The sequence below is a fragment of the Rhincodon typus genome, chromosome 23 (assembly GCF_021869965.1).
Source record: "Rhincodon typus isolate 14 chromosome 23, sRhiTyp1.1, whole genome shotgun sequence".
Lineage (NCBI taxonomy): Eukaryota > Metazoa > Chordata > Chondrichthyes > Orectolobiformes > Rhincodontidae > Rhincodon > Rhincodon typus.
The window spans coordinates 45,739,940-45,759,416 of NC_063354.1; the positions used below are offsets into that span (position 1 = coordinate 45,739,940).

Sequence of the window (19,477 nt, forward strand, 5' to 3'; positions counted from 1 at the left end):
CCCCTCCCACAATAAGGGTCAAGAACCATCACCTTCAAAATGTGGATCTATTTTCATATCTTGGCAGACTTCTCTCCTCCAAGACCAACATAGATGCAGAAATACAATACTATCTGAGCTGTGCCAGTGGAGTCGAAGCCCAATTCACAAGAGTGTTTGAAGACCGTGACCCACAGGCCCAGACTAAACTTCTAGTCTACAAAACTGTTATCCTTCTCACACTACTATATGGAGCTGAAACATGGACTACCTAGAGTAGCCCCTGAAAGCATTGGAACAACACCACCAGAGATCCTTACGAAAAATCCTGCAGACCACCTGGGAAGACAAGCACACTAACACCAACATCTTGGAGGCGGTCAACACAGCCAGCATCACCACCTCTATAACTTAACAGGAACTCCAATGGACTAGCCGTGTCATCTAAATGCCCAACTCACATTTCCCAAACAGATCATGTAACGTCCAGCTGAAGGAAGGTCAGTGTGCCCCCAGTGGCCAAAGGAAATTCTTCAAAGATAACATCCAGACCAATCTCAAGAACTTCCATATCAACATCAACAACTGGGAAGATATGGCTACAAACCGGAATCACTGGAGAAACATCATCCAGCAGGGTGCTATATGCCATGAAAATGATCTCCGCTGTGCCACTGAACAGAAGCGACTCTTGTGCAAGGACAGACAAAACATCAGGAAGGCCCACCCATCACCACTTCCAACCACCCTTACCACTCACCAATGCTCATAATGCAATAGAATCTGTGGATCCTGGATTGACCTCTTGAGCCAGCTGAAGACCCACAAATGGGCACCCTTATGGTGGACAATCATACTTGACCTGAGTGATCGCCGATACCTTCATGTTATACTAGCAGATGTGTCCCCACCAGTACTGTATCCCTGTGTTATACTACAATAGACACGTCAACACCTGCACTGTACCCAAGTGTTATACAGTGACAGACCTGTCCCCACTAGTACTGGAAGACATTGATAGGCCTGTACAATCCCGTAGACAATATTTACAGACAAGGGTTTTGTACATCTTAATTACTCAGCCTAGCTCTAGTGCGAAAGGACAGTGTGTTGTCAGGTCCTACCTGTCTCGGTGTCGGTTTCAGAGTCCGAGTCGCCGGCATAAGCCATTAACGTGCGGAGAACATTTCTCTTGTCCGCCATTTTGGGGCGCCGTGTGATGACGTCGACGGATGATGTTCTGCGCACGCGCGGTACCCGTTAGTGGCCGCGATGACAACATTGACACTGCGCGGTGACGTCACAGCCCTGAAGTCAAGGCATTCCCATGGCTTCCTGTTCCCGCGACCCTGTCCGTGAAATCCTCGGCCGGAGCTTCGGCTTTCAGTCTTTTCGCTCTCAGCGACAGGAGAGCGCGGCTAGGGCCGTTTTGAGAGGTAACAGACCATCCTGTGGGCACCCAATTGGGTAGGGCCGGCCGAAATACAGGCGAACAGGGCAAGAGGGCTGACTGGTTCTGTATGACATTGGGCTACATTACTGGCGGGGTCAGGTCTGTCACTGTATAACACTGGGGTACAGTACTAGTGGGGGTCAGGTTTGTCGCTGTATAACACTGGGCTACAGTACTAGTGGGGGTCAGGTCTGTCATTGTATAACACTGAGGTACAGCACTGGTGGGTACGGGTCTGTCACTGTGAAACACTAGGGTACAGTACTAGTGGGGTCAGGTCTGTCACTGTATAACACTGGGGTACAGTACTAGTGGGGATAGGTCTGTCACGGTATAACACTGGGGTACAGTACTAGTGGGGACAGAGATAGTAGGAACTGCAGATGCTGGAAAATCTGAGATAACAAGGTGTAGAGCTGGATGAACACAGCAGGCCAAGCAGCATCACAGGAGCAGGAAGGCTGACGTTTTGGGCCCAGACCCTTCATCAGATTTGTCACTGTTTGTCACTGTGTAACACTGGGGTACTCTACTGGTGCGGACAGGTCTGTCACTGTATAATGGTGGGGTACAGTATGGTATTGGGACAGGTCTTACTGTATAACAGTGGTGTACAGTTCTGGTAGGAACAGATCTGTCACTGTATAAGAATGGGCAACATGTCTGTCACTGAATAATGGTGCAGTACTGGTGGGAATAGATTTGTTACTGTATAATGGTGGGGTGCAGTACTGGTAGGAACAAGTCTGTTACTGTATAACAATCGGCTACAGTGCTGGTTGGGCAGATCTGTCACTGTATAACATTTGGATACAGTATTGGTGGGAATAGGTTTGTCACCGTGTAACATGGGTACTGTATTGATGGGCACAGGCTGGTCACTATAACACAGCAATAATCCTGGTGGGGACAGGGCTGTCACTGTATAACACTGAGAAGCTTTTTTTGTAGACCTGTCAATTTATCACACTACGTTACATGACTGATGTTCATGACCTTATAATGGGAGCATTTGTGAAATATTTTGGTGTTAATATGGATTTTTATACCCTTCCATTCTGCATTGCTGTCTCATGATCTACCTCATCTATTCTCCTCTTTGTCAAACATGCTTTGAGAGTTTATGCACTTATTCAACAAGGATCTATGTTGAAACATTCTGTGTACTGTGTGCAAAATCATTAAAGAATTTCTGTTTCTTAAAAACTGTTCTCATGCTTTCAGTGGAAAGAATATCTTAGCAATTTCAAATACCACTTTCACTTTTCTGCAGTTCCAGTGAAAACACCTTATTGTCTCAAAGTTTCTGCTTTTTTTGTTTCGTACCATTCCTTTTTCTGCAATGGATAGCCAAAACTGTAGACCGAGCTCTAAGTGCCGTGTAACTAAAATCATGTACAAGTTTGAGTTGACCAATTTGATATTTCTCCGCACACAGGTACAATAATCAGTGCTTCTGTTTGCCATTTTATAGGCTATTTGTTTGCACTGCCTCTGCTAATCACCCATGTAACTGCTCGCATTGTCCATGTGCTTCATTGTAAAACCTTTACTTTGAAAAAAATTCTTTACTTGCCCGTTATCCAGTGTGGAGCTGGAAGAACACAGGAGGCCAGGCAGCATCAGAGGAGTAGGAAAGCTGACGTTTTGGGTCGGCACCCTTCTTCAGAAATGAGCCCATTTCTGAAGAAGGGTCCCAACCCGAAACATCAGCTTTCCTGCTCCTCTGATGCTGCCTGGCCTGCTGTGTTCTTGCAGCTCCACACTGTGTTATCTCTGACTCCAGCATCTGCAGTTCTTACTATCTCTTTACTTGTCCATTCCCTTTATTCAAATTTCTGAATATTTTTCTTAACTCATTTTTGAAAGTTACACTGTACATGCTTATCCTGGCAGACTAGCTGTATCCCTGAAGTTCTTTGTGATTCTCAGCACAGATCTCTTTATTTGTTGTCTAGACCAATATCAATGTTCTTTCGTTTCATCTTTCACTTCTTGATAAGTAAGACCAAGCTAAATACAGACCTGTGGAACACCGTTCCCTGTAGGTTTCTAGGCAAGCAGTGTCCTTGCATTTTTGCTTTTGCTCTCTAGCCATTCCTGCGCCCCTTTGTGCACTTTCCACTCAATGTAGAGATAGGATTTATGTGCATTTGGAAAAGCACAACCTAATTAGGGATAGTCAGCATGGCTTTCTGTGGGGCCGGTCGTGTCTTACTAACTGGATTGAATTTTTCAAGGAGGTGGCAAAGGTGCTCGATGAGGATGTTGTCCGCGTGGATTTTAATAAGGCTTTCGACAAGGTCCTTCATGGTAGGGTCATCCAGAAGATTAAGATGCATGGAATCCATGGTGACTTGGCTGCTTGGATTCAGTATTGGCTTGCTCATAGAAGGCAGAAGCTAGTGGTGGAAGGCTGTTTTTCTGGCTGGAGGACTGCGATTAGTGGTGTCCTGCAGGGATCCGTATGCTGTTTGTGATGTATATAAATGTAGATGGGTGGGTTAGTAAGTTTGCAGATAATACAAAGATCAGTGGACTTGTGGATAGTGTAGAAGGTTGTCAAAGGATACAGTGGGATTCAGATCAGTTGCAGATATGGGCGGAGAAGGGGCAGATGGAGTTTAGTTGGGGTAAGTGTGCTGCTCTTTGGGAGATCAAATGTTGAGGAAAAAGTATACAGTTAATGGCGGGACATTGAACAAAGGGATCTTGGGTTCAAGTCCATAACTCCCTGAAAGCGGCCACGCAAGTAGATAGACTGGTAAAGAAGGCATATGGCATTATTACCTTTACTGGTCGGGGAATTGAATACAAGAGTTAGCATGTCATGTTGCAGTTTTATAAGATTTTGGTTAGGCCATGCTTATAGTATTGTGTTCAACCCTGGTCAGCACATTGCAGGAAGGATGTGGAGGCTTTGGACAGGGTGCAGGAGAGGTTCACCAGGATGCTGCCTGGACTAGAGGGTATGGGCTATAAGGAGGGGCTAGAGAAACTTGGGTTTTTTTCTCTGACGCAGCAGAGGCTGAGGGGAGACTTGTTAGAAGTCTGTAAAATTATGAGATGCACAGATAGGATTGATGGTCAGAATCTTTTTTCCCCAGAGTTGAAATGTCTGAATCTAGGGTGCCTGCATTTAAGGTGAGAGGAGAAAAGTTCAAAGGAGATATGAAGGGCAGGTTTTTTTGCATAGAGTGTGGTAGGAGTGTGGAACGCGTTGCCAGAGGTGACTGTGAAGGCAGATGTGATAGGGGTGTTTAAGGAACTTTTAGATAAGCACATGAATTTGCAATGAATGGAGGGATATGGACCAAGGACAGGCAGAAGGAGTTAGTTTAATTTGGTGTCATGTTTGGCACAACATTGTGGGCTGAAGGGCCAGTTCCTGTGCTGTACTGTTCTACATTCTGAGTGTAAACATCTTTACCAGTAATAGTTAATGTTACTTTAAAAATAATGTGTTATCCTTGTGCAAGGAATTTCTTCAAGATGACTACAGGTCAGAAACCCAAAGTGCTGTGAACATTTGTAATCTATAATTCCAAAATATGTATTTTAAAAAAGAGGACTGATACAGCTAGAAATAGCTGTGGATGTAAATTGATTGGCTTTCTAAAGAAAGAGAGACTCCCATGAATGTTGCAACTACAGATGTAAAGGGAACTTCAAACAACAGCCTTTAGAAGGAGGGGGCAAGAAGCAAGTCAACATAGATCTCTCGTGACTACAAATGTAACAAGGGCTGACAATAGCCTCCTGAACAGCAAACCATTATTTCCCAAACTGCAGATATGTTTTGTGTTTTCCGTTTGGAGAATACTCAAGGACAAAGATTTAAAGCCAGTTTCAACTTTACCGGAGTATGCTTGTGAGTCTGAACATTCTTGGGTATACCAACCCAGGTTTGATCTTTAACGTACTGTGCAGGGAGGGTCGGGTCGCTCAGTTGGCTGGACAGCTGATTTGTGATGCAGTGTGATGCCAACAGCAGGGGTTCAATTCTGTTACCAGCTGAGGTGACATGAAGGTCTGACCACCTCAACCTTGCCCCTCACCTGAAGAGTGTGATCCTCAGGTTAAACCCAGCAACACTGGTCTTTGTCTATTGAGAGAGCAGCTTTATGTCCTTTGGGACGATGGCGACTTTACCTTTACTGTGAAGCTCACAGACAAAGAACTAGCTCCTAGTTACACATGTGTTGCAGGTGAAAACTCTGTAAATTAACTAGCTACCAACCAGACAGAAGGAAACAAGACAACAAAAGGGCTCCCTGAGATCCTAAATGTTGGAATTCAGTCACTGTTCAAAGGATTAGAACAACAGAATCTCAACCAATCTGCAAAACTAAAAATTGTGGAAACCAAACGCTCAATGACCAATATCAATGTACTAGTAACTTCAAATGCAACAGTCGCTACGTTTAACTATCCATTCTTCACCATTAACTAAGAGACTGATTTGTTTTTTTTCAAACTTCTTACTCACTTCTTATTTCTAATGTGTGTATATGTGGTGTTACTAATTCTTCTCGTGTTAATAAAGGCTGTCTTCTTGTTAATTCAAGAAAGGCTGGCTAAATTGGGCATTTTTTTAAAAGCATAAATTCATTTAGAATCATAGAGATATACAGCACGGAAATATACCCCTTGGTCCAACTTGTCCAAGCCAACCAGATATAAATCTAGTCCCATTTGCCAATATTTGGCCGATATTCCTCTAAACCCTTACAATCTAGCTGTGCGAGACCCCTTGGGAATGAGCGACCATAACATGATGGAACTTTTTAATCAAGATAGAGAGTGAGGTAGTTGATTTGGAGACTAGGATGCTCAATCTTAATAAAGGAAACTATGAAGATATGAGGCATGAGTTGGCCTAGATAGATTGGGGAGAGTTACTTAAAGGGATGACAGAGAATAGACAATGGCAAACATTAAAGGAAAGCATGGGGGAACTGCAACAACTGTTTATTCCCGTCTGGCACAAAAGCAAATGGATAAGAGGGCTAATCCATGTCTTACAAAGGAAATTAGAGATAGTATCCGATCCAAGGAAGAAGCATACAGATTGGCCAAGAAAAATAATATAACTGAGGATTGGGAGCAGTTTAGAATTCAGCAAAGAAGGACCAAGGGATTGATTAAGAAGGGGAAGATACAGTATGAAAATAAACTTACAGGAAACATAAAGACTGACACTAATAGTTTCTATAGGTATGTGAAGAGAAAGAGATTTGTGAAGACAAATGTAGGTCTCCTACAGACAAACGGGGGAATGTATAATAGGGGACAAAGAAATGGCTGAGCAACTGAATACATACTTTGGTTCTGTCTTCACAAAAGAGGACACAAATCAGATACCAGAAATGTTGGAGAATGCAGGATTTAGTGAGAGGGAAGAACTGAGGGAGATCAATATTAGTAGAAATATGGTGCTGGGAAAATTAATGGGATTGAAGACAGATAAATCCCCAGGGCCTGATAATCTACATCCCAGAGTACTCAAGGAAGTGGCTCTAGAAATAGCGGATGCTTTGGTTGTCATCTTCCAGGATTCTATAGACTCCAGAACAGTCCCTGCAGATTGGAGAGTAGCTAATATCATTCCAATATTCAAAAAGGGAGGTAGAGAAAAAAACAGGGAATTATAGACCAGTAAGCCTAAAATCAGTAGTGGGGAAAATTCTCGAATCCATTATCAAGGACTTCAGAGCGAAGCATTTAGAAAGCAGCAGCAGGATCAGAGAGAGTCAGCATGGATTTATGAAGGGGAAATCATGCTTGACAAATCTGTTGGAATTCTGTGAAGATATAACTAGTAGAGTTGACAAGGGAGAGCCAGACGATGTGGTATATTTGGACTTTCAGAAAGCATTTGACAAAGTCCCACATAAAAGATTAATGTGCAAGATTAAAGTGCATGGGATTGGGGAAGTGTATTGAGATGGATAGAAATTTAGTTGGCAGAGAGGAAACGAAGAGTAGGAATTAAATGGGTCGTTTTCAAATTGGCAGGCAGTAACGAGTGGGGTGCGACAAGGATCGGTGTTGGGACCCCAGCCATTCACAATATGTATTAATGATTTGGATGAGGGAAGAAAAATATAGCATCTCCAAGTTTGCAGATGATACCAGGTTGGTGAGAGGATGCAGAGATTCTTCAGCATGATCTGGACAGGTTGGGTGAGTGGGCAAACCAAAGGCAGATGCAATATAATTTGGATAAATGTGATGTTATTCACTTTGAAAGCAAAAACAAGAAGGCAGATTACTACCTGAATGGCTGTAAATTGGGAGAGGGGAGTGTGCAGTGGGACCTGGGTGTCCTTGTGCACCAGTCGCTGAAGGTAAGCATGCAGGTGCAGCAGGCAGTAAAGAAGGCAAATGGTATGTTGGCCTTCATTGCGAGAGGTTTTGAGTACAGGAGCAGGGATGTGTTGTTGCAGTTGTACAGGGCCATGGTGAGGCCACACCTAGAATATCTGAAGAAGGGTCTCAACTGGAAACGTCAGCTTTCCTGCTCCTCTGGTGCTGCTTGGCCTGCTGTGTTCATCTAGCTCTACACCTAGTTGTCCCATAAATCTAAGTGTCTTCCTCTGGCACATGGATCTCAACTTTTCTCAGGAATTGAGAAGTTTGTATATCTGCTGTTTTGCAGAGACATGCAGATACCACCACACAGAATGGAATAGTGTTAGTATGATTTTGTGTGCTAATTTGCTTCTCTTCAGCTTACAATAATGATTTTCAGCAATATGAAAAAGACAGCCAAATGTTCAATCCCTTCCTATCAGGATCCTGGCTCTCCGTTGTCAAGTCCTTAGCTGCACCTCTTTATGGTGACACATGGAAACTGGGTCCCTCATAGCCATTAGCTGAAGCTTCAGAGGAGGTTTGGCCCCCAGACCACCGTGTGTTGACACCCCCAACACACATGAACCAAATTCACATCTTCGGATGAACAGCCACACACAGAAACAGAAATTGCTGGAGAAACTCAGTAGGTCTGGCAGCATCTGTGGAGAGAAAAGAGTTAAGGTTTCGGGTCCGGTAACCATTCTTCAGAACTGATAGCAGCCATGAAGAAATGGTGTGGGGGAGCGGGGAAGGAGTGAGCAGATATGTGGAGAGGGAGCCTAAAGAGAGAGAGGGAAAAAATGTTAGGCACAAAAATGGATTGAGAAAATAAGCCAGGAAAGAAAGGATAGACGATAATGGGACTATGAGTGGGTGAAAATGTGTTGGCTATACTGAAAACAACACATGTCTTGGCAGGGCCTAAGGTGTGGGGATGGGTAAAGGGCATGGAACATGGCGTTCAGGTTCTAAAATTATTGAACTCGATATTCAGTTCTGAAGGCTGCAAGGTACCCAAGTGGAAAATGAGGTGGTATTCTTCCAGCTTGCCTCAAGTCTTGCTGGAGCATTGCAGCAAGCCTGAGACAGAAATGTTGGTCAGTGAACATTGTGGTGTGTTGAAGTGGCAGGTATCTGGAAGCCTGGGGGTCGTTTTAACGGATCGAGCATAGATGTTCGGCAAAACAGTCATCCAGCGTGCATTTCATCTCCCCATCAAAAGGAAGACCACATTGCGAATAGCGAAGACTAAATTGAATGAAGTGCGAGTAAACCGCTGATTCATTTGGAAGGTGCATCAGGTGCTTTGGATATGAGGAGTGAGGAGGGCGGAAGTAAATGGGCAAGTATTGTACCTTCTGCGATGCTGTGGGGTGTTGGTGTTGTATGAGGAGTGGACTAGGATGTCGTGGAGGGAGCGGACCCGAAGGTCATGCTGCTTTCCTGCTACCTCATCTGGAATTGGGAAGATTTGTCAATTTTGCTTTCAATTTCCATCCCACTCTCACCTTTACCTGGTACATCTTGGACTCCTCCCTTCCTTTCCTCAACATCTGTTTCCATTCTGTGGATCGGCTGGTCACCGATATAATCTACAAACCCACCGACCATACAGCCTCACACCTTGCTTCCTTCAAAAACTTCATTCCATTCTCCCAGTTTCCGTCTCATCTGTTGTGATGATGCCACCTTCCTCAGGGGTGCTTCAGAAGTGTCCACTATTTTCCTCAACCAAGGGTTCTCTTCTACCGTTGTTGACAGAGACATTAGCCATGTCCAGCCTATTTCCCCCAGTTCTGCCTTCATCCTTCTCTCTTCCTCTCACATCAATAATAGAATTCCCTGGTCCTCATTTCCAACCACATCGGCCTCTACATCCAAACAGTAACAATCCACATTTGTGCCACCAGACACATATTCACCTCCCTTCTCAGCATTCCACGTGGACTATTCTCTCTGGAGGCCCTGGTCCATTCTTCCTCCACTCCCAGCAATCACTTTCCCATGCAATCGCAGAAGATGCAACACTTGCTGTTTATCTCCTCTCTCCTCGCTAGCCAAGGCCGCAGACACGTCTTCCAGGTAAAGCAGTGATTTACCTGTACTTTACTCAATCTAGTCTACTAATATTCACTGCTAAGAATACACAGTCTCCTCTGCACTGGGGAGATGAAACGCAGACTAGGCTACCACTCTGCAGAACACTTATGCTCTGTCCATGAGAATGACCCCAAGCTTCCAGGTGCCTCCTACTTCGACATACTACTGTGTTCCCTGGCCTGTGTGTTTCAGGTCTGCTGCAGTGCTCCAGCAAAATTCAATGCAAGCTGGAACAGCAACACCTCATCTTCTGCTTGAGGAGATTTCAACTTTCAGGACTCCATCAGATTTAGTAATTTTACAGCATGATCGCTACCTGCCATGTCTATTAATCACCCTCAAACCAAGGTCCTGTCATGACATCTGCTTTCAGCACAGTCAACCCATTTTCACTTACTCATGGTCCCCACTACTTAAGTTGCTTCTTTACTTCCTGGCTTACTATCACAATCCCTTTGCGTTCCTAAATCGTTTTCTCTTTCTCTCCTCCCCTCCCTCTCTTTCTTTCTTTCTGGACTCCCTCTCTCCATAGTCAAGTCTGTTTTTCTCCACAGGTGCTACCAGAATTGCTGAGTTTCCCAGCGATTTCTAGTTTTGTGTTTTATTTTTATGGGTAAATAGCTATACTGCTTTGTGTGCCAATTGAGGAAAGTTAAAGGCCGAGAGAGTAAACCCTGACAAAAATACCTGGAGTGGAACCCAAAAATGGACTGATGTCAAAATGTCACCTTTCCAACAACTCCTGCAACAAAGCTAGTGCCGAACATAGTGCTTTGCGATCTTTTGGAAGACTGAGACACTACGATTTGGGCAACAATGGATCTCTGTGAATTTTGCCTTGGCTTTCACCCTGGAGCAGACACTGCATTGTGCACTACTCTTGATAATAGAATATTCTCTCCTTCCATCCACCGCCCCCCTAAAAAACAATATGTTCTCTCCACCTGTCAACTCAACCTCATGTGTAACAGTGTTCAACTACAGAGGCAATAACAACAGTTGAGGGCTTGACAGTACCAACAAGTATCAGAACAGGTCTACTCAGCCAGTAATGCATGTGCCTAAATTCACAATCTGTACAGGGCCCAGGTAACTGATGGTCTGAAAACATTCTTCTATGTGACTCAATGCAAATAAGTATTGGGACTGCACTGCAATTCTGACTATAACTACTGGACTAACAACAATTCTAAATTCTAGATAGCTTTCACAATAAAACTTTCAATTTCCAATAAAAAGTTCAGAAGAAACATGTGTACCTGAAGAGTGGAACTCATTTCCGCAGGGAATGTTTGAAGCAAGCAAAATACGTGCATATAAAGGAAGGTGGACAAGCATATGTTAGACAAGGTAATATGTGGTTGCAATGGCAGAAATAGATGAAGACAAATGAGAAGAGGCTCAAGTAGAACATAAACATCAGCAGGGATTGATTAGGCAGTTGGGTGTGTTTACATGCCACATATTACAGTCACAATTTTGAAACAATGAAATATGAACTATTCCCACCCATCCCAAAGTTACTGGATGATGGAGTCAGGTCATAGAATTAATTTGCTTTAAATGGCATTTGTGTAATAACTGAAGTAACAGGCAGAGATAATAGGAACTGCCGATGCTGGAGTCCAAAATAACAAGGTGTAGAACTGGATGAACACAGCAGGCCAAGCGGCATCAGAGGAGCAGGAAAGCTGACGTTTCGCGTCTGGACCCTTCTTCAGAGATGGGGGAGGGTAAGGGGACTCTGAAATAATTAGAGATAGGGGGAGGCGATGATGGAAGGTGGATAGAGGAGCAGATAGAGCAGACGGACCGGTCAAGGAGGTGGGGATGAAGCCAGTAAGGGTGAATGTAGGTAGGGAGTTGGAATGGGAGTTGGTCAGTGGGGAGGGAGAGGTGGGTAGGTGGGAGAAAAGACGGACAGGTCAAGGAGGCGGGGACAAGATGGGCTGGTCTTGGGATGAGGTTGGGGAAAGGGAGATTTTGAAGGTTGTGAAGTCCACATTGAGACCATTGGGCTGCAGGGTTCCCAAGCGGAATATGAAGTGCTGTTCCTCCAGCCTTCGGATGGCATCGTTGTGGCACTGGAGGAGGCCCAGGATGGACATGTTGTCCAAGGAGTGGGAGGGGGAGTTGAAGTGGTTTGCGACTGGGAGGTGTAGTCGTTTGTCACGAACCGAGCGTAGGTGCTCTACAAAGCGGTCTCCAAGCTTCCGCTTGGTTTCCCCGATGTAGAGCAGGCCACATTGGGAACAGCGGATACAATATACCACATTAGCAGATGTGCAGGTGAACCTCTGTTTAATGTAGAAGGTTTTCTTGGGACCTGGGATGGAGGTGAGGGGGGAGGTGTAGGGGCAGATGTAGCATTTCCTGCGGTTGCAGGGAAAAGTGCAGGGGTGGTGGAGCTAGTCGGGAGTGTGGAGAGGACAAGGGAGTCACGGAGAGACCGGTCCCTCCCATCCCAGATGTCCTCGTTTTTCAAGGACCGCAATTTCTCCTCCACAGTGGTCGAAAACGCCCTCGACCGCATTGCTCACGTTTCCCACACCTCAGCCCTCACACCCCCTCCCCGCAATAACAACAAAGACAGAATTCCCCTCATCCTCCTGTATCGCCCCATCAACCTCCGGATTCAACGCATCATCCTCTGCCACTTCTGCCACCTGCAATCTGACCCCACGACCAAGGACATTTTCCCTCCCCACCCTTATCTGCCTTTTTTCCGAAGAAGGGTCTCACCCGAAACGTCAGCTTTCCTGCTCCTCTGGTGCTGCTTGGCCTGCTGTGTTCATCCAGCTCTACACCTTGTCTCAGATTCTCCAGCATCTGCAGTTCCTACTATCTCTGACCTTTTTCTTACTTTTTTCTCCCTATTGGCTGTGAAGTACTTTAAGGCATCAGGTGGTGATGAAAAGAGTGCCATAAATCTAAGTTGTTACAGAGGTAGTAGGAACTGCCGATGCTGGAGAATCTGAGATAACAAGGTGTAGAGCTGGATGAACACAGCAGGTCAGCCAATTTACACACAGCAAGCTCTTACAAACAGCATGATAGTAATGACCAGATATTCAGTTATTGTGATGTTGATTGAGGGATTAATATTGGCCAAGACACTGGGGAGAACTAACCTGCTCTTCTTCATGGAAACTCAATATATTAAGATAGATATTGATAGATTTCCGATTACCAGCGATGGATAGGTTTATGGGGATGGGGTGGATAAAATAAGTGTTTGATCAGCCATGAATGTGGAGCAGTTTGAACAGGTTAAATGGCCGCCACCTCTTCTTATGTTCCAATATACCTATAAAATTCTGCCTTGTGATTTTTCAAATCTACCCAATTAGGCAAATTGAATTTTAATTTAACATCTTAAGTGAAAACACTCCCCCAATGCAGGTTATCAGTGGGGTGTCAGCTTTGATTTTTGAGCAGACTGCAAAGTTGTTTACACCGGGAGCTAGGCTATAGGGGAGATATGGTGTCTCATGCATTTGGAAGTGGATTACAGGGGGAGGTGAGATGGAATGACATGGGGGAGAGAATTTTTAATTGAGATTCCAACTCCTCCAAAAACCACCCACTTCTACAGTTAAAATCAGGACCATTGTGGCTCACCAATGTTTTTGTTACATCCAGATTTTTCCAGTAGTCTCATTGAGATAGTCAAATTTGGAGGAGTCAGGTCAGTGGGGGAGCTGGAGGGTGTCAGGTCCACGGTGGTAGGGGATGGGGATTCTCTTAGGTGAGAGAGGTGGAGATGATTGAGAGGGAGTTCCAGATCAAAGGGCCTGGCTAGCTGAGGGTAGAGCCATCAGTGTTGGAGTGAAGGATCTTGGGATGTCCTGAGGCTAAAATTGTTGAAATGCATAGTACTCGAAATTGAGCCTTCGGTCTTGGATCTCCCATAAACTAAAGGTCGTTCCAAAACTCTACTTCCCATATGTTAACTCTTTCCATATTTCAGCATCCTCCACACCTGATGTGTGCATTGTCTCCCTGTCTGGAACCACCTTGATTTTAAAGCTGTTATCCTGTTATTTAAATTTCTCCATGAAATTTACCCCCTCTCTACTTGATGTCAGTGTGTGTATGATTATGCTATGAGGTAATTTAGGATGCTTACCTCTGTTAAAGGTGTTATATTAATGAAAACTGAAATGCAGTAGGAACAGGGCCAATGGGAAATCTGTTCCTTTTAACTAAGAAGCTGTACAGTGGATAAATTTCTATCTTCTCTTTGTAGGTGACAAGGATGTCTTTATCTGCATGCCAACAGGGGCCGGGAAATCTCTCTGTTACCAGTTACCAGCTGTACTTGCTGAGGGTGTCACCATTGTGATCTCCCCACTGATTGCTCTTATTCAAGTGAGTTTAGTAGTGGATATTTTCACATTGTGCTGTGTGGCAGTAAACTGTTCCAGGATCCAGGACCAGTTCAGTGTGAACCATAGTAATTGAACAGACTCACAAGAACACAAGAACTAGGAGCAGGAGTAGGCCGTCTGGCCCTTCGAACCTGCTCCGCCATTCAATAAGATCATGGCTGATCCTTTCGTGGACTCAGATCCACTTACCCGCGTTCTCACCGTATCCCTTAATTCCTTTATTGTTCAAAAAAAATCTACCTTTTTTTTAAAAGCATTTACTGAAGTAGCGTCAACTACTTCACTGGGCAAGGAAATCCATAGATTAACAACCCTCTGGGTGAAGAAATTCCTTCTCAGTTCAGTCCTAAATCTGCTCCCTCTAATCTTGAGGCTATGCCCTCTTGTCCTAGCTTCACCTGCTAGTGGAAACATCCTCTCTACTTCTATCTTATCTATTCCCTTCATAATTTTATATGTTTCTATAAGATCCCCCCTCAATCTTCTGAATTCCAATGAATATAATCCCAATCTACTCAGTCTCTCCTCATAAGCCAACCACCTCAACTCCGGAATCAACCTAGTGAACCTCCTTTGCACCCCCTCCAGTGCGCCAGTACATCCTTTCTCAAGTAAGGAGACCAAAACTGCACACAGTACTCTAGGTGTGGCCTCACCAGCACCTTGTACAGCTGCAACATAACCTCTCTGCTTTTTATTTCAATCCCTTTAGCAATGAAGGACAAAATTCCATTTGCCTTCCTAATTACTTGTTGTACCTGCAGACCTACCTTCTGTGATTCATGCACAAGGACACCCAGGTCCCTCTGCATAGCAGCCTGCTGCAACTTTTTACCATTCAAGTAATAATCCTTTTTACTATTGCTCCAACCCTACTGCAGTTAGAAAAGCGAGTTATATTGGACTCAAAATGTTAACTCTGGCTCAGACTTTCTCACGGGAATGTAGTGTTGCAGCAGCATAGACTTGAATTGCATGTTGGGACCTGGTGACTCCCCAGTAAATGCCTGGGAAACTTCCAATAGGCAAATACATTGCCTCTGGAAGCCTACAAAAAGGTGGAGGGCTCTGAGTGTCTTAGCTTAATAGTTACCCTTGAACAGTTGGAGCATGAAAACCTCTGATTTTTGGCTACCTAGTAAACTGACCGTGACCCTTCATTCTCACACACTTCTTCACTGGACCTGACACCCTCTGTCACCCAAAACACTCAACCCCCATCCCTGACCTGACATGAGCCCCTCACCCTTTACCCCCACCTGATCTTCAAGACTATCCACCATCTGACGAAATCTATATAACCTCACCAACACCACTTCTTATCCCACCCAAATTCCTGACCTGACAGTGTGCCCTCATCCAGTTCCCTGGCACAGTATCCCCTTGTCCACTTGATGTATAATAATATTCTACCTCCTTGATTTCTGGATATCCATATGCTGCTCCTTGCGCTGCTCATCCTGGACATGCGACGATCTGCTCGCTGATGCTCCTGGCACTGTTGGCCTGAAACGCACGATGCTGCTTGCCAACCTTCCTCATACTGGCTACCTTGCGTGCACAATGCACTGCTGCCTGATGTTCCTTGTGGTACTTGCCCCGAATGAGCAGTGCAGTGCTTTTGCTCTCCCCAACTCAGCTCACCCCTCATCCCCCTCCCTTACTCCCACTCCACCGATACACTTTTCACCACTGTCCACGGGTATGCACAGACACATGCATGCAAGTATATCTTCCGTCAGCTCCCCTCCCCAGAGTCTTGGTTAGCACCAGTGGCACCATGACTGACTCACTTAGCAGGTAATCTTGCCCACCTCCCCCCATTCACTCAGTCAGCAGCTCCCGAATTCTGCTCCCTGATCCTGACACATCTTCCCTTAATGTCTTGTAAAGCCTCGTCCACCTTGTCTCCAGACCTCCTGCTATGCAAGGGCAATGGAATAGATGACTCCCGAGCAGTTTCACAGTCACTGCCTGATGAATTTCAACAAATTGTGTCCCGGGAGAAAACCAAAGGGATGCAGGGTGAAACGTAAAATTATGGGATAGTCCTGTAAAATACAGGACTGTTAATGACTCTGGCTCAAAGGGTAGGTATAGGGTTGCTGTTCAATGTCTGGACGTGCACTGCTGAGTGTATAGTGCTTACAATCTGCAGACGTTGGGGTTTGGGGGCATATCCTGCAGGATGTAGAATGTTTAATCCCTTGCTGTCTGTAACACAGATTTAATGTCTTTACTTTCTATAGGACCAGATTGAACACATGAGCGTGCTGAAGATCAGAGCGTGCTCCCTGAATTCTAAGCTGTCCCTTGAGGAGCGAAAAATGGTCCTTTCTGACTTGAATTCTGAGAAGCCTGGCATCAAACTTCTCTACATCACCCCAGAGATGGCAGCTTCCAACACCATGCATTCCATCTTCGACTCCCTGTTGGCCCGAAATCTCCTATCATACCTGGTCATCGATGAGGCTCATTGTGTATCACAGTGGGGGCATGACTTTCGACCGGATTACCTCAAACTGGGGTCTTTACGCAGTAGGGCTCCTGGTATCCCCTGCGTGGCTTTGACTGCTACAGCCCCTCAGAAGGTGCAAGATGACATTGTAGCAGCTCTTCAGCTGAAGCAGCCTATTGCAGTCTTCAAAAGTCCTTGCTTCAGAGCTAATCTATTCTATGATATTGTCTTCAAAGAGATCTTGAATGAACCCTACGTCAATCTGAAGGCATTCTGTGGAAAGGCTCTGGGACAGAAGAACTCTACAGGGGTTTGTGGAGCCTTAATTGTGTTTTATTTATCCTTTAGAACACTAACACTTGCTAAGGGTGCAGTTCCATAGTATTAGGAAGGGGAGGTTGAACCCCTCTGATAATTAAAATTGAAACACAAGCTCCCAATCTGTTATGGCAGGAGTCGGAGTCCCCTTCTAATAATTAAACCCGAAACACAGAGAAGCTTGCCTCACCTCGCCTAATCTGTTAAAAAGGAGTGGTTAAATGAAAGAAAATCCCTGATATTCACTTCATAAGCAACAAATAACAATTGATTTATTTAACCCTACCAGTGAACAAATTAACAGAACTACTAATAAATCAAACAATTCCCCTTAACTACTAACTATTCCTGAACAAATCAAAATTCTAATGGTATGCTGTTCCAATAAATATAAGTTCTGCTTATAAAAACCCAAATAATAATAAAAATAAATTAAAGCTTAGACTCTCAAAGTCCATACAAGGGTGTACCTTCTGGAATGGTCTGCCTTCTCCGCTTGTCTCCCCAGTCATGAACACCTTTCTTTCACTGATCTTTCTGTCAGGGATGTCTTCTCTGTGAATTCTTCTGTGTGGACTTTTAGCTAGAAGTGCTATGGTACCTTTATGAATCGATGGTGCTTTCTCAGAGAGCTTAGAGATTTCTGTGAAAGCCAGATTCTTCAGTTCGCTCTCTCTCCAATTTTCAAAAAAATCCTCTTCTTATGCAGTTTTCTTATAATAGGATGGGTCAGAAGTTGTCAAAACCATCAGTTTTAAATTCAATTGGTTTTCAATTTCTAAGTGTTTGGTTTAAATTAATTGACTGATCTTCAAGCTTGTTGCCAAAACATCAAAACAAGCCCAAGGTTTCCAATTACATAGCCAATTGATACATGTTTCAATTTTAGAACTGTCTGTACCTCTTCAGCTGATTACAGACAAGTTTTCATTTAAATCTCCAAGCTTAGAAAAGCACATCGTCTCTTAAAGGGACTGTGCACTCTGTTTCCCCCACCCCCCCCATCATTTTTACAAACAAATTCTAACTTCGTGCCTTCCGAGTCACAAGTACTCTACTACTCTTCCTTCAGCATGATCTCGACTGGTTGGGTGAGTGGGCAATCCAATGGCAGATGCAGTATAATTTGGATAAATGTGAGGTTATTCACTTGGAAGCAAAAACAAGAAGGCAGATGCCTACCTAAATGGCTGTAAATTGGGAGAGGGGAGTGTGGAGCGGGACCTGGGCATCCTTGTGCACAGTCGCTGAAGGTGAGCATGCAGGTGGTAAAGAAAGCAAATGGTATGTTGGGCTTCACTGTGAGAGGTTTCGAGTACAGGAGCAGGGATGTGTTGTTGCAGTTGTACAGGGCCTTAGTGAGGCCACACCTAGAATATTGTGCGCAGTTTTGGCCTCCTTTTCTGAGGATGGATGCTCTTGCTTTCGAGGGAGTGCAGTGAAGGTTTACCAGGCTGATTGCAGGGATGGCGGGTCTGATGTATGAGGAAAGATTGACTTGGTTGGGATTGTTTTCGCTGGAGTTCAGATGAATGAGGAGGGATCACATAGAGACTTATAAAATTCTAACAGGACTAGACGGGGTAGATGTAGGGAGGATATTCCCGATGGTGGGTGTGTCCAGAACCACGGGTCACAGTATGAGGATTCAGGGTAGACGATTTAGGACAAAGATGAGACATTTCTTCACCCAAAGAGTGGTGAGCCTCTGGAATTCATTACCACAGGGAAGTAGTTGATGCCAAAACATTGAATGTATTCAAGAGGTGACTAGATATAGCACTTGGGGTGAATGGGATCAAAGGTTATAGGGAGAGCACAGGATTATGCTATTGAATTGGATGATCAGCCATGAATGTGATGAATGGTGGAGCAGGCTCGAAGGGCCGAATGGCCTCTTCCTGCTTCTTTCTTCTATGTTTCTACAGAACTTTGCAACAATGGGAACTGACTCCTGTCCTCTATTTCAACACAAACAACCTTACTTCATTTGTGAGATTGTCTGCAGCTGTGACAAGTGAAAAAACAAAAGATGTCTAGAGGATATGTAAGTAGGAAAACAGAATCATCCCAGGCTCAACAGCTATCCAAAACAATGGAAGCAGAGGTTGTTATCTGCAATTGTTGAATCCACAAGGCTGTAAATGGCTCATTTATTTGTATTGTTACCAATGCCCTTTGTCTTGCCATTATCCCTTTGTAATTTAATCTCTGCAGCCCTCCACCCTGTTATGATCCTTTTCCTTTGTTCTTGTTCCTATTGTCCCACTTCCTCTGTCTCTGAAAGACAGAAATGCTTGACAGACTCAGTAGGCCTTGGCAGCAATGGTGGAGAGAGAAGTAGAAGTAAGAACTGGGAAAAGTTAGAGACAACAAGGAGCAGGGCTGGATGAACACAGCAGGCCAAGCAGCATCATA

The 19,477-nt window shown here is 44.6% G+C and overlaps 2 protein-coding genes across 2 annotated transcripts in view; one reads left to right on the forward strand and one right to left on the reverse strand.

Moving 5' to 3' along the window:
• LOC109927898 (SAP30 binding protein) overlaps positions 1 to 1,229 on the reverse strand; it is an 88,114-nt gene extending 86,885 nt beyond the window's left edge. The window contains exon 1 of the mRNA XM_048610694.1: positions 1,104 to 1,229. Coding sequence (XP_048466651.1) covers positions 1,104 to 1,182 — 79 coding nt within the window. The 5' untranslated portion in view covers positions 1,183 to 1,229. The remainder of the gene's footprint in view (positions 1 to 1,103) is intronic.
• Positions 1,224 to 19,477, forward strand: part of recql5 (RecQ helicase-like 5) — a 90,317-nt gene continuing 72,063 nt past the window's right edge. The window contains exons 1-4 of the mRNA XM_048611153.1: positions 1,224 to 1,415; positions 14,142 to 14,263; positions 16,533 to 17,051; positions 17,783 to 17,787. Coding sequence (XP_048467110.1) covers positions 1,307 to 1,415; positions 14,142 to 14,263; positions 16,533 to 17,051; positions 17,783 to 17,787 — 755 coding nt within the window. The 5' untranslated portion in view covers positions 1,224 to 1,306. The remainder of the gene's footprint in view (positions 1,416 to 14,141; positions 14,264 to 16,532; positions 17,052 to 17,782; positions 17,788 to 19,477) is intronic.